The sequence below is a fragment of the Letharia columbiana genome, assembly GCF_014066305.1.
Source record: "Letharia columbiana isolate WasteWater2 chromosome Unknown Sc0000005_s0, whole genome shotgun sequence".
In the NCBI taxonomy this organism is placed as follows: Eukaryota; Fungi; Ascomycota; class Lecanoromycetes; order Lecanorales; family Parmeliaceae; genus Letharia; species Letharia columbiana.
The window spans coordinates 336548-361195 of record NW_023501041.1 but is presented as its reverse complement, the minus strand read 5'-3'; the positions used below and the strand labels follow the sequence as shown (position 1 = coordinate 361195).

At 29.3% G+C, this 24648-nt stretch overlaps 3 protein-coding genes across 3 annotated transcripts; 1 reads left to right on the top strand and 2 right to left on the bottom strand.

Moving 5' to 3' along the window:
• Positions 1–18806: 18806 nt before the first annotated feature.
• Positions 18807–20132, bottom strand: HO173_002524 (uncharacterized protein; the record flags this gene model as incomplete). Its single annotated transcript, XM_037304457.1, has 1 exon — positions 18807–20132. One exon carries the CDS (start codon positions 20130–20132, stop codon positions 18807–18809), a length of 1326 nt encoding a protein of 441 aa, XP_037168550.1.
• A 454-nt stretch (positions 20133–20586) lies between these two features.
• HO173_002523 (uncharacterized protein) lies at positions 20587–21535 on the top strand (the record flags this gene model as incomplete). Its single annotated transcript, XM_037304456.1, has 2 exons — positions 20587–20611; positions 20679–21535. The coding sequence occupies 2 exons, from the start codon at positions 20587–20589 to the stop codon at positions 21533–21535; spliced, it is 882 nt and encodes a 293-aa protein (XP_037168549.1).
• Positions 21536–22379: 844 nt separating this feature from the next.
• Positions 22380–22739, bottom strand: HO173_002522 (uncharacterized protein; the record flags this gene model as incomplete). Its single annotated transcript, XM_037304455.1, has 1 exon — positions 22380–22739. The coding sequence occupies one exon, from the start codon at positions 22737–22739 to the stop codon at positions 22380–22382; it is 360 nt and encodes a 119-aa protein (XP_037168548.1).
• Positions 22740–24648: the final 1909 nt, after the last annotated feature.

Below are 24648 nucleotides of genomic sequence, written 5' to 3'. Positions count from 1 at the left end.
ATAATAAAGGATCTCGCTATCTTACTAAATTCGAAATCGAAACCCTTTACCCTATAGGCTATTTTAAAGAAAAAACCTTCTTTTTAATCTATATATAACGACGACTCGAACTCTACTATTAACTCGAACGTCTCTAGCGAACTAATTAATAAGAAGAGATTAATATCTACTTCTCGGAACGTAAGATAAAAACGAGATATGGATTTATAATCTATTAATATCGTCGAAATTAATATTATATTATACTATCAATTAGCGCGTAATAAGAGAAACCGTCTATTTACTCTTATTATAAACGAGATCTATAACTCGCTATCGAAAGAGTTATCTCTTTAGAAGAAACTACGTAATCCTCGTATATCGATTAATAAGCTATATTCTTATAACTTAGAAAAGAAGTATAAGAGATATTATAGATCGAATTATTCTATTTAAATTAGCGCTATTAAAATCGTTAGCCCTGAAGATATTAAACGAAAACTTCTTATCGAGTATTACGACTATTTAGATGTTTTCGATAGAACGAAGGCGAATAAACTATTATTACACCGCCCTTATAATTATAAACTAGAATTTATAGAGATCGATATCGCCGAACTATCGAAGAGTCGAGTTTATTCTATATCAGAATATAAGTTAAAATAGATTAAGAAGTATTTAGATAAGTATCTAAAAAAGGATTTTATAACACCTAGTTATACTCCGTTCGTATCCTCTATCCTATTTATCGAGAAACTAAACGAGGGTCTACGCTTTTATATAGACTATCGAAGACTAAATACTATTACTAAGAGAAATCGATATTTAATTTTATTAATAGATGAGGTTCTCGCGAGAATTTAGGGCTGTAAATATCTTATTTAATTAGATATTATAATTATATTTAATAAATTACGTATATACCCCGATAGTAAGAATTTTATTACATTCGTTACCTTCCTCGATATATATAAATATCGAGTACTTCTCTTCGATCTAATTAATAATCCAGCTATCTATTAGTAATATATAAATAATATTCTATTCGAGTATCTAAACGACTTCTATTAAGTCTATCTCGACGATATTCTTATTTATAGTTAATCGAGAAAGAAATATATTATATATATTCGAAAGATTCTTTAGAAGCTACGAAAGGTCGGATTATAGATAAATATTCTTAAATACGAATTTTATATTTAAAAAACGAAATTTTTAAATCTTCTTATTTCGATTAATGATTTATAAATAAACTCTATTAAAATTTAAGCTATTATTAAATAATCTACTTCTATTAATTTAAAGAAGATATAAGTCTTTATTAGCTTTTATAACTTCTATTATCGATTTATAAGAGACTTCTCGAAGATCGTAAAACTAATAATAAAACTTATAGTTAAGAAAGTAATATTTAATTAATTATCGGCCTATTAGAAAGCCTTTTATTTACTAAAGATAGCTATTATAAGAGCTTCGATTCTACGCTATTTCGATAGATCGAAAAACGTTATACTCGAAACGAACTTCTCTAATTACGTTAACGATAATATTCTATTCTAGTATAACGAGTAAAGGCCTATGAATTAAATTCATAACCGTTTTTTTGATCAGGGCTGTCGAGTAAATTTGGTGAGCGGTCTTTGGTGAGCGGTCTTTGGTGAGCGGTCTTTGGTGTGATCTTTGGTGAGCGATATTTGAATGCCTTGCCTTTTAATAATTATAAGACCAAATTTCGAAATTCTTAAAGCGTTCAAAAGCGCAATCTACGCTCCATAATTTAAAAAAATAATCTTAAAATTTTAATAGAAAATAGTAAAGTTATTAAAGGGTTAAAAGTAGGGTGAGAGATTTTGATGGTTGCGGACGCTAATTTATTTACCCGCGGTGAGTCAGCCGGTCTAACCAAAGAGCGTAGTGACCCTAAATTGATGATTGGCTGCACATACAAATTCAAGGTTTTCTAGTTCAGCTCTACCTTATTCTTTTATATATATTAATAATAACGAAATCTTATATTTAATAACTTTCTATAATAAGAATCTTACTCTAGTTAAGTATAACTATTAAATCTATAATAAGAAGTTATTAACTATTATTCGCTATCTAAAATACTAATATTCTAAATTAGAATATATTAATATTTCTATTAAGATCTTTACGAATTATAAAGACTTAATATACTTTATTAAAGAAAAGAACTTAAGTCGTTATTAAACCCGCTATTTAAATATACTATTCGAATTTAATATTAAAATCATCTATCGCCTAGGGCCTTAGAATATTAAAGTCGATATACTTATATATATAGTCGATTTTAAGTTAAATAGCTTAAAGAACGAACGCTTAAAGTAGTAATACTAGACGATACTTATATCTAATTACTTAAAACTTAATAATAAAGACGTTAGAATTTATATTATTAATAACTCTATCTTTTATAGAATAGTCTAGGAAAATAAGACTAATAAGTTCTATAACGAAATTCGTAAGATAATTATAAAAGATAAGAATAAACTTCGCGGAGTTATACTTAATAAGTATATTATAGAGAATAGAATACTCTATTATAAGAATCGCTTATAGATATTAGAAGATCTATATATCGACGTTATTCGCGAAGTATATAATTAATTCTTATATAGATATCTCGACGTAGTCTATATCTATAAGCTACTTAAGCGAGAATACTATTAGTAAGATATAAAAGCTATTATTACTATCTATATTCGAAACTACTACGCCTACTATAGATCTAAAATCTCTCGCGATTAGAAATATAGTCTATTATAATTTCTATTAATTCCTTAAAAGCGATAATAGAATATCTCGATAGACTTCGTAACGAGTTTACTTATATTCGATAGATATAACGCTATCTAGATAGCGATAGACTAACTTATTAAGAAATAATATTACGTCGCGTGCTCTAATATAGACGAAGAAATTACGATTAAAAAGATAATTAATATATTACTTAAGAAGGTCTTTCGCTTATATAATCTATCGGCGTTAATAATTTCAGATAGAGGCCTTTAATTCATATCGATAATATAGAAAGTCTTTTATAAACGACTTAAAATTAAGGCTAAGCTATCGATAGTCTTTTATCTCGAAATTAACGAATAGATTAAACGAGCTAACTAGAATATAAAACGTTATCTTCGAATATACTATAACTATATATAGAATAATTAATCTAGATAATTATTTATTACTAAGTTCGCTAATAATAATACTACTTCCGCAGCGATAGATATTCTATTATTCTTTATAAATAAGGGCTTCTACTCTCGAATAAGTTTTAGCTTAGATACTATTAACTATAATATTACTTATAAACGCCTCGACGCTATTCGAGTAAAAGATATTATCGAGTATATATAGTAAGTCTTTAATTATATTTGGAATAATATAAATCGCGCTTAAAAGGCTATAATAATCTAAGTTAATAAGCGACGCTAGAAGATTACTTTTAAAGTAAGCGATATAATCTTTCTTAATAATAAGAATATTACCTCGAATTAATCGTTTCGAAAACTAAATAATAAGAGGTATAGTCTATTTAAAGTAATAGGTCTTATAAAAATCTTATATCGCTTAAAGCTTTTAGTAAGTATAAAGATCTATAATATATTTTATCTTAATCTCTTAAGTCTTATATCGATAAACTTCTTATCTAGATAGATTAATTCTTTATTAAAGTACGTTACTATCGAAAACTAAATCGAATAAATAATAAAGAAGATTATCGCCTTTAAATTCATTAACGACTATCTTAAATATAGAGTAAAATAAAAGAGTTTTAATAAGAATCTTAAATAGTATAACTCGAATAGTAGCGAATTTGAAAATTATTAAGATATAATCGATGATTTCTATAAGCGATACTCGTAAGTAGCTTACTAAGCCCGATAATATCTTAAATATCACATTTTTAAACGAATTAAAACTATTCGATATTTTATAATAGCTTTATTTTCTTCGCGTTCGTAATTCGATTTCTCAAGTCTATATTACTTTATAATAGCCTTATTTTAGATCTATTAAGCTATCTCCCCTTATTAATATAACTCTTAATATATTCCGAGACTATATTAGATTATACGCGAATCTTACTATCGTCGTCGCTAGATATAATTAATATTAACTAGATAACTTATTACGAAGAAGTCTACGTTAAACTAATTTAATATTAAATTAAAGTTTAGCGTCTACGACTCGATTTAATTTAAGATCTCTTAATTAATTAACTCGCATTATTTTATTAATATCCTTTACGCTAGAATATTAACTTAAAAATTACTATTATCTATTAAAATACTTATATTTACTACTCGCCTATTATTATATCAATTTCTTTTAAACTAAAACTTTTACGCTCGCTATATCTCTAGCTAATAATATTAACGCGAAGGTCGAGACGTAAGCTCTCGCTACTCTTATTATCGTCGAGGAAGATTATAATATTAAAGATTTCGAATATTAAAAGTTCTTTATTATTTCATTAATTTTCAAGCGAGCGTATATATATACTATTTTTACTACTCTTTCACTTATTAATTATAAGAGTATAATTCTATAAGAGAGAGGGGATAGTATTATAATTATATTCTATATCTCTCTTAATATATTATTTAGCTCTATAGTCTATTAAGGCCTAGCGTATCTTAATAGAGTTATTTACTATTATCTAATACCTTCTATCTATATAGCTATTCGATATCTAGTTATCTTATTTAATATATCTATATTAATATTATATCTATATCGATTCTAATATTAAGCTAGTTAATTTATCTTCTTAGTTATTCTATAGATCTAAAATAAATCATTTATAACTAGATTCTTTTTTATTATAACGATATAATATCGAGTAATAATCTTTCGAAAATCGTCTCGCTTTTAACGAATCTCATTTAGTATAATTATAAATTCGTTAGATTAGTACTTAATCTAATATTATAATTATAAGATATTAATAATATTCTAAAACGTTTTTATTAAGTCGAACTCGTCGACTATATTATCTAATAAAACTAATACTCTTTAAAACTTAATTTACTTAAATAAGATCTTAATTTAATTTATTTTTTCGATATTAGACTTTATTATAGAAAAGAGAAAAAGAAGATTTAAAATAAAGTGAAGAGGAGTTTAAATACTTTAAAAGAATAGATATTAAGAATATTAGATATACTAGAGAGTAGTAAAGTTTCTCGAAGACGCGTTAAAATTATTCGATATTAAGAATAAAATTTTTTACTATAAAGCTTAAGGCAAGATTATTTCTTTGCGGAGGTTTAATATACTTATTTCTTAATTGTTTAAGACGTTAAGAAGACTATAAGTACTTTAAATAGTAGTCTTTCGAGTACACTTACTCCGCTTAAGAAGTCCCTTATCTTATAGAGAAGTTATATATAAGAAAGTTTCGAAGAATAGTATTTTTAATTAACTATAACTCGATCGTTTCTTATCTAATTAAAGTCTCGTTAAAACTCTAAACGTTATAATATATAAAGTTATAGTAATACTACTAATATATATTTTAAATATAAAAATATAAGATAATATTAACTATTTCTTTCGATTCGCTAGCCGTATAAATAGTCTAATATCTTCTTTATCCCTCGATTACTATTTATCGAGACCGTTTCGCTATCTCTTTTAAGCTCTTTAAAATCGATTTATCTATCTAATAAACTTATTTAGAGATATAATAACTTAACTTAATTTCTTATTAAAGTCTCTACTAGCGCGTTTCTTTAAATTCGTTCGCTAATATAAATAAAATAAGTAAGTTAATCTTAGTTATAGTATTAGAATCGATATAGATATAATATTAATATAGGTATATTAAATAAGATAACTAAGATATCGAATTATATAGATGAAAAGAAGATATAATATAATAGAAAATATCTTCGCTAAGGCTCGCTAGTTATAGGGCTAAGGAGTATATTAAGAATACGCTCGTAATATAGATAGCGTTATTAACTAAGAGCCTTTCCTATCTAAAAGAAAAAAAAAAGAAGAAAGAAGACCTCTTATTCGATTTGAATAATTTGCTAATAGTCGATTTATTAAAGAAACTGAATAAGGAACTTATTAGTAAATTATACGTTAAAATAAAAGTTCTAAAGAACTTAAACTATTATCTATAGACCTAGAATTATCGATAATTTCTCGAGAAATAAGATATTTTTAAAATAGTATTAAGGGAATTATTAATATTTACTCGATTTGATAGAGAGCTAGTTAAACGATAGATTATTTTAAATAGATAAATCGCTATATTAATTAGAGGTAACATTAATTAAAATTAGAAGAGTTATATCGTCTATCTTATTACTTTCAAGTTTATATAGAATAAACTTTATTAAATTTATAAAATGAGTAATAAAGGACGTCTTTCGATTATATTATAGAAGTTTCTTAAATATATTAAGTTAGTAAACTAGACGATCGATTAAATAATAGTAGATTTACGAAATCTATAGAACGAAGTTACGAATTTAAATCTAGTTTATATACTATATAATCTTATTATAGCGACGATAATTATAAACGCTTATTAGAGAAGTAAATTCGATATAGCTAAATATAACTTAAGAATTAACGATAATCTTATTATCGAAATAATTATAAAATATTTATAAATCGTGAAATAAGATAGATAGATTAAGAATAAAGATTTATTTATACGTAATAGACGAAAGGGCTAGCTAAGCTAAAGATTTCCTAGAGATATAAGTAAGATAGAATACTATAGTTATAAAAAAACCGGGTATTATAAAAGAGAGTATTCGAATAAGAAGAATAAAAAGGATAAGAATTATAAGGCGAAGGATTTAGATAAGCGAAATCGTAAATTAAAGAATCGATTAAAGGGTTTAAAGATATTTAAAGATAATAAAGACGCTTAGATCGTGCTATAGTAGTAGCGAATAAATTAGATAGCGATAGTAATGTTAATAATATAAGCGATATATATAGTCGAAAGAAAGGCTTATAAATAGCTAGGGAAAAGCTAAAGCTTATAGATAGTATATTATTAATAAAGAATTCCTTTATAATAGTAGACTTTTTAGAAGATAATAGCTGGCTAATAGACTTCGAAGCGACTCGCTATATAATATTAAATAAGAAACTATTTACCGACTTATAGTCTTATTCGAAAGAAGTAGAATTCGATAATTAAGATAAGTTAATAACGATAGATAGAGAAACTATTCGAATTTATATAAATAATTATATATAGACTATAATAGATACTCTATATATCTTAGAAATAAATAATAATCTACTATCTATTATAGCACTAAATCGAAAGAATTTTAAGATATAATTCGAAAATCTATATATTAGAATTATTAATATATTTATAGACGAGATAGTAGTAAGAGGTTATACGAGGAATAATCTATATTAATTAATCAAATCGATATCTAATAGAGTATTCGCTTTTAGAGAGTTAAGATCTTTTAATAAAAGTATATCTACATTTATAAAATAAGGATAAGTTAATTATTTTCGATTAATATATTAACGATTAGACTATATCGAAGCGTATCGTCTAAAGAATCTATATCTCTACGTAAGAGATATAGAGAAAATAAAACTATCGAAAGAATTTTAATATAATATATATAACTTTACGAAAATAATTTAATAGATTAATAAGGATCTTAGGCTAAAGGAAATAGTATTAGAAGCTCGAATATATATCGACTTCTAGGAATTATATCTCGTAGCTAGTATTATAAAGGGTAGTAAGTAATTTATATTTCTTATCGATAAGGCTACTAATTAATTAAACCTCGAGTCTATTATATTAAAAAAATAGATCTATATCTTTATTCTTAGAAATATAATTATAATTAATAAAACGGCTAAGATAAGAGAAGTAGTATTAGTTAGAATTAATAATATATTAAAGTATAAGTTAGTCGAGAATATACTTAAGAAACGAGGTATTATTATAAAATTTACGACTATCTATATCCTATATTAGAATAATATCGTAGAACGATTTAATAAAACGTTAATCGATTTTATAAGACTTATACTTAGCTAATTAAACTTATTTATAAGCTTTTAATTAGAGACCGTAGTCTATATAAATTATCTAAAAAATAGACTATTATATAATAGTAGAGGGAGTAAGTTATTCTACGAACTATAATTTAATAAGAAATCGAATTTAAATTACGAAAAAGTCTTCGATTATCTATACTTAATTTATCTATTAAAAGAGAAACGAGAAAGTAAGCTATATATTATAGCCTATTAAGATATATATATTAATTATTATTTATTTACTTAGTATCGAGTTTATAATCCTCGAAATAATCGATTCGAATAGTCTATAAATATTTATTTTTATAAGAATCGTAAGGGAGTTTAACTAATAACTCTAACTTCGTTCTTAATAGCTTATAACTTTATACGAGTAGATATCGCCCTTACTCGCTAAAACGATAATAATCTTAATAACGCCTTTATTTAAAATAGTATTAAGATCGTATCTAGCGACGACGATAATGAGAAGAATTATAAGAGGCTTATATCGAATATTATATCGTCGCCATAAATCGAAGAAATTAAAGATATACGAGATTCTTAAGTAGAGAGAGAAGTTTCTATTAACTTTCTAGAAAATACGAATAATAGTAGAGATTCGAGATTAAGTGGCTTAAACGTATATTAAATTAAATCGAAATCTTCGTTAGGCCTTTACGAAATTAGAGAGACTCTTAATATCTTAAGTAGTAAAGAAATAATAAATTAAGGGACGATATTTAAGGGTACTATTTAATAATCTATTATATCTATATCTACCCCTAATTCTTTTAACCGCATTAAGCGACGTCTTATATCTTAGATCGCTATCTTTATATAATAGTCTTATATTAAGAAATTAGACTATAATCTCTATAAGTTCTATAATAACTTCGATATAAAGAATAAGACTAAACTTATAAATATTATAATTAAATCTCTTATCTATTAGAAAGCTATTTATAAATTAAACGCTCGCGAATAGAAATAAGCTATTATTAAGAAAATTATCGTTTTAATTATTAAAGAGATCTAAAAGCTCGCTATTCTATCGGCTAATAGACGCCTAGTCATCTATAAATAAGTTTTTAAGATTAAATATAATAGTAATAAGATTATTAATAAATTTAAGGCTAGACTCGTTACTAGAGAATTTACGTAAATAGAAAATATCGACTTTTATAAGACCTTTACTCTTACTCTACGATTTAACTTTCTATATCTATTTCTATTATATATAGTAATAATAAACCTTCTAATAGAATAAATAAACGTTAATAATACTTATCTTAATAGCGACCTCTATAAGAAAATCTATATAATTTTATTATTAGACTATTTATTAGTAATTAGTACTAAGAATAAGATATTACTTCTCTAGAAAGAATTATATAACCTTAAGTAATCAGCCTATATCTGAAACGAGAAATTCAAGTATATTATTAAGAAAATAAGATTTATAGCCACTATAGCTAATAGCTATATCTTTATTCGAGTATTATTAGAGAAAATAGTTATTATAGCACTTTATATAAACGATATTCTTATTAAAGTTAAGTTATAAAGTATTATAAATTATATTAAGCATCAAATTTATAAAGAATTTAAGGCTATCGAAGTAGGTTTAGTTAATTATATTCTCGATATTTAAGTTTATCGTAATTAGAAATCTTATACTTTAATTATTAAATAAGTATAGTACGTCGAAAAGATACTTAAAGAATATTTAATAAACTAGACGACTTTTATTTATATCTCTATCGATAGATATAAGTTAATTTAACTAGATCGACTAGAAGAAGAATATATAAATTAGCTATAATATTAGAAGCGGATAGAAAGTCTTATATTTCTTATAACTAATATATAAATCGATATAGTCTTTATTATAGAAAAGCTTAGTTAATTCTACTATAACTTTACTATTCGCTATATAAACGCCGTAAATCGAGTACTTAAGTATATATAAGGCACTATATCTCTAGAACTACGCTATTAAGAAATAGGAATATTAAAAGAATTCGCGGATTCAGTATACGGTAATAACTAGAAGAATCGTAAGTTCACTTACGAATTCGCTTTATTATATAAATAAGTAGCATATTTATAATATAGTCGAAAATAGCGAGAGATAGTTATATCTACTATAGAAGCTAAGTATATAATCTTAATAGAAGAAGATAAGATTATTATATAGACGATACGATAACTATAAGAAGTTCGTTTTCGAGTATTAGATAAAGACTCTATAATATTACTCGGTAATAATAAAAAGATTATTAACCTTATAAAGAATCTCGAGTATTATTAAAGAATTAAATATATTAATATTTAATATTATTATATTCGTTAATTAATTAAGAATAAGATAATTATTATAAATTATATACTTATAATTTAAATAATAGTAGATATTCTTATTAAATCGCTAAATAAGAAGCTATTTAAATAGTATAGAGAGCTATTTAAGATATATAGTTATTCGACTAATTAGAAGATCGCTATTAAGAAAGTTCGATATTATATAAGATCTAAATTTACTTTCTTAAAATAATCTTATTATACGTAAGGGCTACTATATATTCTAGAAGAATAAACTAAAGAGTCGTATTAAAAGTTTACGTTATTTCTCTACTTTCTCTACTTTCTCTATAAAGATTTTTTCGAAGAGTAATATTAACTATTTACTCTATTATCTCTATCTTTTTAATAGTTAAATAAAGAGAAAGTATTAATTTTAACGACTTATAGTTATTAGCTACGACTTATAGTTATTAGCTATAATATAACTAAGAACTATAATTATATAATTATAGATAAATATAGTTATAAATAATATAGTTATAAATAATAGTAGTTATAAGTAATATAGTTATTAATAATAGTAGTTATAGATAATATAGTTATTAATAATAGTAGTTATAGATAATATAGTTATTAATAATAGTAGTTATAAGTAATATAGTTATAAGTAATAGTTATATAGTTATAGCTATAATATATTAGAATAATTAGTTTACTTAACGTATATATAAAACTAATACGTTTAAAAGACTAAGATATAATCTTCGAAGTAATTCGATTTATTATAAGTTATAAGTCGAAATCGAATAACTTAAAGAAACGAATCTCTAGTAATTTAATAAGCGACTTTTTATATTTATATTAGATCTATACTTACTATATAAAGTTCTTTTCTTATATTCTATTTATCTATATATACGATATATTTATATAGTATTCATATATAATTCTAATTCTAATTATATTAGATATAGTTTATTATATTATTTTTTTTTTTTTTTTTTTTTTTTAATTTAATATATATAAAAAATAAATAATTAAATATAATAAAAAAATTTTTTTTTTTATAATAAAAAAAAAAAAAAAAAAAAAAATAAAAAAATTTTTATTTTTTTTTTTATTTTTTTTTTTTTTTTTTTTTTTTTTTTTATAAGAAAAAAAAATTTAAAAAGGGGAGGTAGATTTTTATTAATTAAATTTTTTTTTTTTTTAAAAAAAAAAAATTTTTTTTTTTCTTCCCCTTTTTTTAGAATAAAGAAAATTAAATTTAATTTAGCGACGTTAGCTCGCGCGAGATAACTTATCTATAAATTTAAAATTTTCTCTTTTATCTATCGTAAAATTCTACTCTTACTTATATCTAATATATATTATAATATCTAATATATTTATCTAATAAGTTTATAACGTTATTATAGCGGAAATTATTTAATAATTAAATAATATTAAAGTACTTATATCTTATATATATATTATATCTATATTATATATATAACGTATATATTAATAAATAACTTAGCTTTATTTATTAGATTCTTTTAATAAAAGTAATAATAAATAAGATAACTTAAAAGCGGAGGGCTTAAAGTCTACTATTTCTCTCTTTATAGATTTAACTTCTATAATAAGATTTATATCGTATTAATATTTATATATATTAATTATATATAAAATATAATTAAAAAGATAAATATTATTATTAATCGAAGTAGTTAATATAAAGTAATAGTTAATAAGATTTAAAATTATTTTATTTTATTTAAATATTTCGAGATAAGTATAGATAAAAAAAATTATTTTATATATATTAAGTCGAAGTTTAATAAAGAAAATTATAAGAGTATTTAAGAGATAATTTATCGATATATATTTATAATAGACTTTATATATACTTAGTCTAAATATATCTTAACTAATTAAAATTAGATATAGTTTAATTATCTAGAAGTTAATATAATTTATTCTCGAATAAAGTTTATTAAGATATAGTTTTTAATTAAAAATAATAAAAAGAATAAGAAGAAAGCGGCGTAAAAGTAAGCGTTTAAATATAGTGGGATTAAATATTATTAATATATTTATCGAGATATAATTATTCTATATTAAGCGTATAATCGAGTTAATATTATAGATATTAATAATCTTCGATAAATATCTAATTTTTCGCTTTACTCTCATTTAATCGAGGAATATTTTAAAATAAAAATCGAGTATTAATATAATGCGTTTTTTATAGACTAATAGACGTAAGGCGTATATCGTAGAAGTTTATAATTAAATACTATAACGTATTAGAATTAATTATCTACGATATTTAAGCGAAATAAGATAAGTATATATAGAGTAGATATTAAGTATATATTTATAATCTATAGATTATCTTTATTAATTATTTATAGAATAGTAATTTAGAGTTATAGTATTAAGTAAGACGTTTATTATCTATAACTATATATATAAATCTTAATTATTTATAAAAACTTATTTAATTTAAATTATAATTCTTATAAGAGAATTATATTTATATAGATTATTCGATATAATGATATAAATAATATAATAAGTAAATATCTTATTATATTAATTCTCTACTTAGTATATATTAAATTTATATAATATTCGATTATCTCTAAAAATAAGATAAGATAGAGTTACTTAATTATAATATATAATTCGATCTCTATATTTCGAATAATTAAGATCGCTTTTTATTTTTTATATTAATCTTACGCGGAGTATATTCTTATTATTTATTATATTTAATTAAGCTCTTTAGCGCTATCGCGGATAATATTATTAAGATTATTAAAAAGTATAATTTATTAAATCTAATTACGTATAAGCTAAATATATACTAAGTAAGCGCTATATATATATTAATTATTTTTAAAACGCTTTATTATTTCTCTATTTCTCGCGAGTCTTAAAGAGAAATATAATAAAGATTCGTTATAAGCGATTTATTAAAGTCTAAATATCGAAGATCGAGTTTCTACTTTAATTCGAAAGTAGAGATTATTAAAGTATAAATTTAGTATAGCTTTAATAAATATATAGCTTATAATAAGTATATATTACTTCTTTAAACTTTATTTTAATTTTATAAATACTTTAATAGAAATTTAGCGTAAGTATACTTTTAATTAATTAAAAGATAGTAAAGATTAATAAATTCGATTAATTACTTACTTTAATAGAGAGTATTATATAATTATATACTATATATATATATAAGCTAAGATCTTTTAATATATTTAATATATAGAAATAAATCTAGCTTTTAAAATAATATAAGAAAAGATATAGATTTTCTCGCTTACGGAATAAAATACGAATATTAAACGTAGATATAGCTTATACTCTACTTATAATTAATATATACTAATTATAAATAAAAATTAATATCTATTACTACGTTTTTATAAATCTCGAAATATATATCGCTTATTATAAAATGTTTATGAAAATATTTAGAATATTTAAAAAAGTATCTCGAAGATTTATTAACTTTACTTATATTATTATAAACTAAGACCTTCGTATTATAATAATAAATATAAATAGAAAGTAAGCTAAGAATTAAGTATAACGTATTTTTTATTTAGATTTAATATATATTAATTTATATAATATAGAATTTAAAGACTTTTTTTATAATCTAGATTTAAAATTATAATAAAATAAGTATCTTTAATATATATTAATCTTCTACTAAGTATACGTTAAGCGTAATTTTATTAAGAAATTTTCTAAATATCTAATTTACTTCGTAGTTAATAAGATTTAAAATATAATAAATATAGAAGATTTAAAGAAAAAGATAAATAGTATATATATAATTTATCTCGAGCTTAAGTTATAAATTAATAATAAGAGAGTGCTATAGATTCTCGTAGGATTTACTCTAGAAAGTTCTAAAGTAGAAGCTTAATAGTAATATTATACTTAAAAAAATATAGAAATTAAAGAGAGTAATTATTTTAATAATAATAACTTTATCGATTATTAGCTATTTAAACTTACTATCTATCTTTAATAAGTTATATACTAAGTATATATTAAATATATATTAATAATTATAGATTAAAAAGTTATATATAAGAGATATTTATTAAAAAGAATATAATAAAATAGTAAGAAATTAATTAAATCTAAAGAAATAATAGCGAAATTATACGAATAATCGTATTTATAATAAAGAAAGATAAGATTAATCTATTTTTTTAACTTAGTATATATTTTATATATAATTATCTAATAATAATCTTTTTATTTTAGATTATAGAAATTAGTAATAAGCCGCTTAACGAATTTAAAATCTAAGTCTTTTATAAAATTTTAAAAATTCTTATAATAGTTTAGATCTAATTATTAATATTAATTATAGTTAATATAAATTTAGCGTAAGCTTAGCTAATACTTAATCTATTAAAATTACTCTATCTCTTTAATTGATTTTAATAAGAAATCGCGTAATCTTAACTTCTATCGAGCGTATACTATTACCGCTATCTTTATTATAAGAAAATATATCTAATAATAAAAATTGAAGATATATATATACGCCTTCGATTTAGATAATTAACGATAAGATATATATATAGTATATATAGATTAAGCGTTAAAGAATTATTAAATTTAAGTAATAAAGAGAAGAATATAAGCTAGATTAAGAGTTATAGAATTTAGAGGTTTAAAATATAATTTATATAATTAATATAAAATTAGCGTACGCTTAATATTAATTAACTACTTTATCTAAGATTATAATTTAATTTATCTTTATCGCGTAAGATTAAGAAAGTATTACTTCGAAATACGCTTAGTATAACTCTAATAAGCTTATCTAAAAATCTTCTATCGAATTTTCTATTTATTAAATTCGAATAATTATTAAGAGTAAGTATTCTTATTAGAAATCTATTTAGATATTATTAATTACTAATTTTTAAATATTTATTAGTATTCTTAAAATTTCTAATAATTTTCTAATAATATAAAAAGAGAATAAAATATATATTATATTTTATAACGAAGAAGATTATTAAGCTTTCGTTTAAGCTCGAGAATTTAAAGAAGTAATAATTATTTATATATTAGAAAAGTTAGATAAGCGTAGATACGAAGTATAAAATTAATATATATAAGATATAAATTAAACTTAGCTGAAAATAATAGCTATTTTATATCTTAATATTAAAAGTTAATTAGATATAAAAGTTAATTATTTATAATAGAGATATATATTAGATATAAATAAGTAATAAATTTTATTTAATATATATTAATCGATTTTCGTCGATAGTAATATTATTTAATATATATTAAATTAAAACTTAGTATAAGGAAATAGCGGATATTAAGTATCTTAATACGATATCTTAATACGAAGATAGAGAATAAGCTATATATATACTAGAATAAAAAAAGAAAGATAAATAGTTATATATAAAGACGCTATTTAATAAAAGTTAAATTTATATTAAATAGTATATATTAGATAAAAGTTTTATATATATATAAAATAAATATATAATATTTTAATATTATTAATAATATATACTTTATCTAAGCGATAGAGATAAGATAAAAGAAATAGCGAGGTTTAAATATTAGCGTTAGCGATATATATATTAAGTATATATCTAATTTTACTTATTAGATAGCTTTTTAAACTTTTTAGTTATTAATATATATTAGATATATACTAAGTATAAAATAAGCGTACTTATAACGACGAGTATTTTTATAAAAACTCGAGATAGATAACTTCGAACGGTGGCGATAGAGAGGAAAGTCGTTACGCTAAATATATAATTAGTATATATAAAGTATAAAGATTATATATACTTATCTTACGCTTACGCGTAAATTTAAAAGTTTTATAAGAAATTAATTAAGAATCTCTTATTAGTATATACTCGATATAAGCTAAATACGATTAAATATTAATTACGAAATCGTTTAAGAAAATAAGAGTAGATTTAATAAATATTAAGCTTATATTATATTTGAAATTTAATAAATTAAATAAGTTTTTAAGTTAAATATAAGTATTTATAGATAGATAATAATATATAATAAGCTTATATTTAATATATACTCTATTTATATAATAATAAAATCGAGTTTTATAGATTATAGCGAAGTTAAGATTAATATATCTACTTAGCGTTAATTTAATATATATAATATATATACTTTAATTTACGCGATAATCTCTATATTAGTTATATATCTATTTAAAGAGCTACTCGTAGATCTAATTCTATAAGATATTAGCTTTATATATATTTAGTATATATTTAATATATCTAGATTTAATTAGATAGATTTAATCGCGTTAATTTCTAGAGAGAATATAGAGCTTAAGAGCGTTATCGAATATAAGTTTAATATATATTTTATATTTATATAACTTACTTCTCGCTAGCGATAGTCTTTATTAAGATAATATTATATCGAGTTAGATTAATAATTAAATATTATTAATATATATTTAGCTTAAGTTAAATCTTAATATTTATTAACTTTATAATACTTATTATAAATATATTAATAAAGCTATTAATAAATAAGCTTAGATTATATATATATTTAATATATTTCTTACTTACTAAGAATTATTACTCTTAAGTATTAAATATAATTTTATATAATTATATTTTATTAATTATAATATAATAGCTATATATTATTAATATATATTTAAAATATATAAAGCGTAATAACGATTAATATCTTATCGTTAATAATTAAGAGAATCGCTTTAAAATTAAATACTATTATATATATTTAATATATATCTAATAAATAATTAAGATATATAAATATATATTCTTAGCTATAGTTATTTAATTAATTATATATACTTAATATAAATATATTATAAAGATATTTTAAATTTATTATTATAATCGTTTATAGTAATATTAATAACGCGAGCTAATTATTAATTTAATATATACTCTCTATTCTTTTAATATATATATAACTTATAAGATAAAATTTAATTAATATTTATATTAATTATTAATTCTATTATATATATTTAATATAATATTCGCTAATATCGAATATATACTTATTATAATAATATTTAAACGCGGAGAGATTAATTGCATTAATAATCTAGAGATTATTATAGATTATTACTTATATAGATAATATACTTAATATATATATAATATTTAATAATAAGAAGATAAGATAGCGTAATCTATAATATATATATTAAGTATATATAGAGTATATACTAAGAAGAGTATATTAAAATATTAGAAATCTAGAAGATAAATATAAAAAATATATTAACGCTAGATAGATATAATATATATATATATATAGCTTAATAAGACTTAATATATACGCGAAGCTAAGAATATATATTATTAATATTAAGTATATATAGCGTTTTAATAATTATAATATAAATTTAAATATTTATAAATCTTCTTTTCTTTATTATCGTAATATTAAATATTATTAATCTATATTAATAATAATAATTAAAAATAATTAAAAATAAAGTTTTCTATTTATTATAAATATTTATTTATTAAATATATATTCTATTAATTCTCTACTAAGTAAAGATCTACTCGAAGGCTAAAGCTTACTAGTATATACTTAATATATACTTCGCTTTTATTATATAATACTAATTTTTTAAATTTATAACCTCTTAATTTTAATAATTCTAAAATCTATTATATATTTATTTTTAATATAATTTTATTATATAATTAATATATATATTATTCTAAATATTATTTAATAATGAAGTCTATAGTAGAATACCCTCCCTAAAATATTTAAAAATTTTTATTGTTGTTCTTTAATGCAAGAAAGGAAATTTAAAATTTTTTGGTTTGGTGTTGTTGTTGGGGGGTGGGGGGGTAGGTTTTGTTTTTTTTTTTTTTTTTTTTGTTTTTTTAGTGAAGGGGGGGGGGGAAAAAAAAATTTTAAAAAACCCCCCGAGGGGGGGGCCCCCCCGGGGGGCGTTTTGAGGGGGGGGGGTGGGGGGGGGGCCCTAAAAAAAAAGGCCCCTTTTAACCATTTTAAATCGGGGGAAGGTGGCTCCATCACAGCCGAAATTAGCCAACAGGGCTGGATTTGTCTCATCGTCTTATTAATTCGAGGGTACGAGCACTACACACATCACTGACATAGAGCAGTCATCTCAAACTCATGAGGACCGTATGCTCCACCTCTTTCCGTCCCTATACCTGGTGGTGGTGGAAGGATGGGATGCCGCTGGGACGAATCTCCTCATTGCGGCCCCAGCAAATCGTCGTTGGACAACAAATTCTGGTATGACAAAGTGCCAAAAACCTTATGGATACAGTTTGCGACTAGATTGATGGCAAGAGTAGCAGCAGTATCGTAAAAGTCTTCTATCTCTAAAGGAACATTCTATCAAGCTATCGATCTATCAACAGGAGACGGGGCATAATTGACCACTACGCCAACAAATTGTGCTCTGACCCTTGCAACCTTTTGTGCAATGTTGCTTTTGCGGTCTCTACCTGCTGATCTAAATCCTCATGCCATATCCAATAGAATCTTTCATCCAATGTTGCTTTGATCTTGCCCAAGTCTTCTCCGGTGCTCTCGCCGCGCATCATGCATATCTCACCATTCTCTCTGCTAGTGTTTACAACCTTCAGCGTCCGAGGCCGTCTAATCGCGTCGTACGCAGCAAAAGCTTCTTGAATATCCTCAGGCTTTTGGATAGTCTCATCTGCAAGGAGGTTGCACATAACGAGCGCGTCTTCGAAAGCCTGTCCACACCCAGCCCCTTGGTGTGGGGTCGAAGCGTGGGCAGCATCGCCGATGAGCGCGAATTTTCCTTTGTAGAAGGTGGAGCATTCGGGGTGGTCAAAGAGGGCCCACTTTAATGGCTTGTCCATCATCGAAACGACTTTCTGCATCACTGGGCCGCAGCCCGCGAAATCGCTCTTCGCTGCCTCTTGACTCGAGGGAACCACCCACTCGTCTTCCTCCCATTTCTCCAAAGATCGACAAGCCACCAGGTTGAGCAAAGTACCCTTTTCGACTGGGTATGTCGTGGTCAAGCAATCTGGTCCCATGTTCACCATGCTGTTTCTGGCGAACTCCTCGCCAAGAACGGCCACTGCCCTTTCCATTGGAACCATTCCTCGATAAGCAAACTCGCCGGCATATTTGGGGGTCGCCTCGGAGGAGTTCTCTCCCAGAAGAATCTGTCTGCACTTTGACTTGATCCCGTCGCCTCCCACCACGGCGTCCGCGTCCGCAGACTCCCCATCAGCGAAAGTCAAAGTATATCTACCACTGTCTCTTGTCGTAAGATCGATCAATCTCTTCCCCATGTGAAAGCTTCCTTCAGGCAAGAGAGAAACCAAGTCTTTCGCGAACAGTGTCCGGTGCACACTCTCCTGTCCCGTGTTGGCACAAATCACCGAAGTGACCAACTCTCCATCGGTCAAGCCATTTCGATAATCCATGTATGTCGTCTTCTTACTCTCCCATCCTTGTCCCGACGAGCGTTTCGCGAACGCCTCATAGATATCGGGACTAATCTTCCTCATGGCGTCCATTGAATTTTTCGCAAAAACCAGTCCTGCCCCCGCGTCTGTCCAGCTGCTCGCACCTTCATAGACTTGAGTTGAGATGCCACGCTGCGTCAAGCCTATTGCGAGAGAGAGGCCGCTAAGGCCTCCACCGACCACAGCAATGTTGAACTGCTTTCCAGGGCTGGCCGCCTTGGCGTCGTCCATATTCTCGGAATACTGTCGGATTCCCATTTTGCTGGTACGTTCCTCGATGTGCTTAGACCGAAGTTGTTCAAAAGGTGCTGACTATCTAGAAAAGAACTCAAATCTAAGGTACTAGTGCAGCTTACTGGTTGATGGTTTTGTGTTCTTCTCCTGCAGGGAATTTGTATCGATGACCCGCCCTTCTCGGACAATCTTGCTGTGGAGTCCATCGGTGAGTGGCTATCTTGTCGGCCTGAGCCTATGTTCACCGCTTTCGATAAACTCTCAGTGTCGGACTTTGTCATTGCTTTGCAGGGATTTTCGGGCTTCGCGCTCGGGTTCGGCACAGCGCGGGCCGAGCATGAGTAAACATGTCCCACACAATCAAACCTGGAGCAATCCAAGACCGCAGCCTTGCGAATTGTTAAGTCTTTGAAGATATGAGCGTGTATTTTGTAAGTTGGAGAGGATTGTGATTCATGCATCTTCAATAGAAAACGCAATGCCTCCAAACCCAGCAGCAGCGGGTGCGAATACTCCTATCGTGACTTATGTACTAGCCGTCTCGGTATCACGCGCTAAGAAGTATTCTAGGCTATAATTTCACGTCCACCCTGAGAAACGACACCTACCCAGCCATCGACCCTACCAAATTGAACCTGGGAGGGAAGTACGTCTTCTTAAGTGGCGCTTCGAAAGGCATAGGACATGCGGCCGCCATCTCTTTCGTCAAGGCTGGCGTGGCAGGGATCGCCATCGCAGCACGCTCAGACCTCTCGTCTCTTGAACGAGAAATGCATGAAGCCGCCACGGCGGCAGGCAAACCATCACCCCAGATCAAACCAATACGCCTCGACATCCTCGACGCTCAAAGCATAGAGCGTGCAGCCCAGGAAACATCCGACACCTTCGGCAAACTGGACATCCTGATCAACAACGCGGGAGCGATGGAAGAGTTCAAACCCACCCTCGACAGCGATCCCGAGCAGTGGTGGCAGACCTGGACCGTGAACATCCGCGGCACGTACTTGCTCACGCGGGCGCTGTTGCCCCTGATGCTCAAAGGCGGCGACAAGCAAATCATCATGCTCACCAGCATCGGGGCTTTCATGCCCGCCCCCGGCGGCTCGGGCTACCAGATCAGCAAACTCGCGCTCCTGCGCTACGCCGAGTATCTGAACGTCGAGTACGGCGCTCAGGGTGTGGTGGCGTATGGGATCCACCCTGGAGCCATCCCGACCGATATCGGCCTCACGATGCCGTCGTTCCTCCACCACAAGTTGATCGACAAGCCGGCGCTCGCGGCGGACACGATCGTCTTCCTGGTTTCGGAGAGGAGGGAGTGGTTGAGGGGGAGGTATGTTTCGTGCACGTGGGATATGCTGGAGTTGGGCGAGATGGAGGAGGAGATTGTGGGCGGGGATAAGCTGAAGATTAGGCTTGCTCTCTGAGTCTCCTTGATCTAGCTGGGTGATCCCTATAAAGATTTGGCATTTAGATCCTTTTCCTCGATGGCGATACTGTTGGGTCTGCCGGAGAGATGCTGTAGCGTCAATGTCAAAAATGTAAAGTTGCATAGTCCCCAAAACACACGGTCTTGGAATGGCACACTGCGGTCGGATACTGACTCATCCTCTCTTGAACTTTCATTGTGAGATTCATACCCGGGTTTCCGTGAGTACGTCTCATAACGCCAACCGTTTCGATCGGAGCGAAATGGAAGCTATCGGATACTCGATCTCATACTTTTGACTAACTCCAACTCAACATCCCACATTTCCACATTTCCTCAAACACGATAACCCAATAGCTCCACTTTCTCTGCACCCATGAGAGCCATACACAAAGCACCGGCGACCAGACTCCCGCCCCCACCTTCCTGGCCCTTTTCCGCCCCACTGATGTCCTCTCCGCGGCATCGCTGCCTGGCGTCTTTGTTTGTTTCGGTGGCCTTCCAAGCGGTGTTCGGCGACCGCGATGGGGTTTGCGCTGGGCTCGCTGGCACGGGCTTTGGCGCACTTGTTATTCACTCGGCGATGTTGCGGGGACGGGTGTCGAGATCATGGGCCCTACGTTGCCGCGCTGGTGGTTGTGGGTACGCTTGTGGAAGTCTGCGGTGGGTGCTGGGTTGGCGGTGGACGATGTATGTGGCCTCGGTCGAAAGCGATACCTTGGGTTTTCTTCTTTTGTAAGCGATCCCATATTGGGAACGATTTGATCAGGATAGAGTACGAATGCAAAACCAATACAATCCGTTTGTGTGGATCTAGCTACTGTTTCTGCTCGTGTCTTACGCTAAGTCTCCCCAGTCTGTGAGACTTGCTCAGGACAGTCGGTGCAGCCACTCAATGCTACTCGTGCGTCCACTCGCATCCTCCCCCCATCCGCAGCAAAGACAACGCAAACCATAACGCCCCTCACGGACCACCGACGTCCCTCCTTTCCACCCCACGGCAAAGGCAAGGCAAACTGTGCGCGGAGTCCGAGCTCTTGGTCGTCGCGCCGAGCGCAACCCTCGCCGATGAGAGCTTTAGGCGGCAAGGTCGGCGAATGCGAGGTCACAGTGCCAAGTAGTTGCTTTCGGGATCCACATACATACAATGCCCTCACGAGGAGGGTGAGACAAGCTTTCCACGAGAGTGGATCGGCGATCATTTTGGGGGCTGGGATGCAGATGTGAATGGCGGAGGGGAAAGACGCGGGGGAGTGTTGTCCTAAGTGAGCCTCGCGTACCTTATCCAAGGATGTCTTCTTCGCGACACGAAAGCTATGCCAAAATGTTGAACATGCGATGCTGAAAGGGATCCGGGGCCCCGCACATTAGCCTTATCACTCGCTTGCTGATCGAAGGCCTGAGGACAGCGGTTTTGCCCGGAAGGCCTTGCTTCGCCTGGAGGTGAGCCCGCGGGGCGCCGAATGTGACTCGCTATGAATTCAGATTTCGGATTTCGGAAGTCTTGCGATTTGAGGAAAATGTCGACTTGGCTCCGGATAATTACCCTGACTAATCGCCGGCTCCCAGTACTCATCACCACGGCATACATGCATGATAGTACATCTATGTCCTCGCTGTCGTTGGTCTCGGGTGAGTAGACCGAGCATCGTGCTATCACCAGCGCCGGGTGAGATATATGCTCCATTGCTCAATCTCAGTATTACATCATGTTCTCACGGGATTTCGATGTCTTTGTCACGGCTATGACCGCAGCGCGGCCTTATGTGAAGGAGTAGTCGTAATCCTGAGGCCGGTCTGCTTCGTCACTGTTGACTACTTCGCCAGTGGTGGGAGTAAACGAATGAGAGTGTCGGATGGCTAGGACAGCGAGTCTTTCTCTCTTGTCAGCTGACGGTAACTTTGTTAATGACAAGGTTATAATGAAGTATAAGGCCTCATGCGTGACGCAATCATACACCGGATTTTTTCGGCTACACTACTTAAGCGAGCCAATAAGTAGTCAGAAGGGTTGACTGTGGGAGGCTGACTGTACGGAGTCAAACCATCGCTCATGTCACGATGCAGTCCGAATGGCCGAGATAGCGAAACGCCGAAACAGCGGTAGGTGAACAAAGTGCGGAAAACCCGAGGGGAAAGAGGGATGGAAAAAGTGCGCGGCCACTGGCGAAGGGAGCGAGTTGCGGGTGCGGCTTATGGAGGCTAATCCCGAGGGGCGGAAAGGTTAGGGATCTTCGTAGGATGAGATGGTGAGTAGGATCAGGAGTTAGCATCGATGTACCCTCATCCCGCGCCACCGTATGCACGGTGTTGCGTATGGTCTAGTCTGTGCACGTATTTAAGACCAGCCTGCCTTAGCCTCACTCCATCACTCGGACTACCTAGAGGTACTGTTCTGCCTACAGAAAGACTGCCCTGACTTAGACTACCTCTTTCTCTCATCATCCCTCACCCGCTCACTCCAGCATCAAAATCAACATGGCGTCAGAGGTCATCATCGTGATAGGAGAGCCTCCTGAGGTACATGACCAAACCCTCATTTTTGCTTAGAAAAACCATCATTAGCAATCGTTTCAAGGCACCGGCCTCGTGGTCTGCGAATACCTCCTCCAAAAGCCACAGTCTGCGAGGCTCGTCGTCGTCGGCCGCGGCAAGCAACAGCTGGAAACATCAACGCCAACGACCTTACCGAATCCTCGCCAGGAAAACAACCTGTAGACCTAGCATTGTCAAAACGGGCAAATTGGAGGCTATGTGCTCCAACCCTGGTGCTTGGGACCGGTCTCGATAGGATTGCAAACCATAACCCACATGACTGCAAGAGCTGCTCCGAGACCAACCTTTTCAGCTCGATCGATTCCGTGAGTGTTGCTCTTCGCACATCTCTGGAGATCACCTTACCCGCAGCGTTGAGACCACAGTGGCGCTGCCATTTCTCAGCACCTTGAAAGGTAAATTCGTCCTCACGTCGTCTGATGCCGGTTCAAAGCACTTCACCAATGGGGCGCGTATGGATGCTCGAAAGCCGCCATAGATCATCTGGCCACGGAAGCATCCTTCGAGAGCCTGAGGCAACCACCGTATCTGTCAAGCCTGGAGTGGTCAATACGG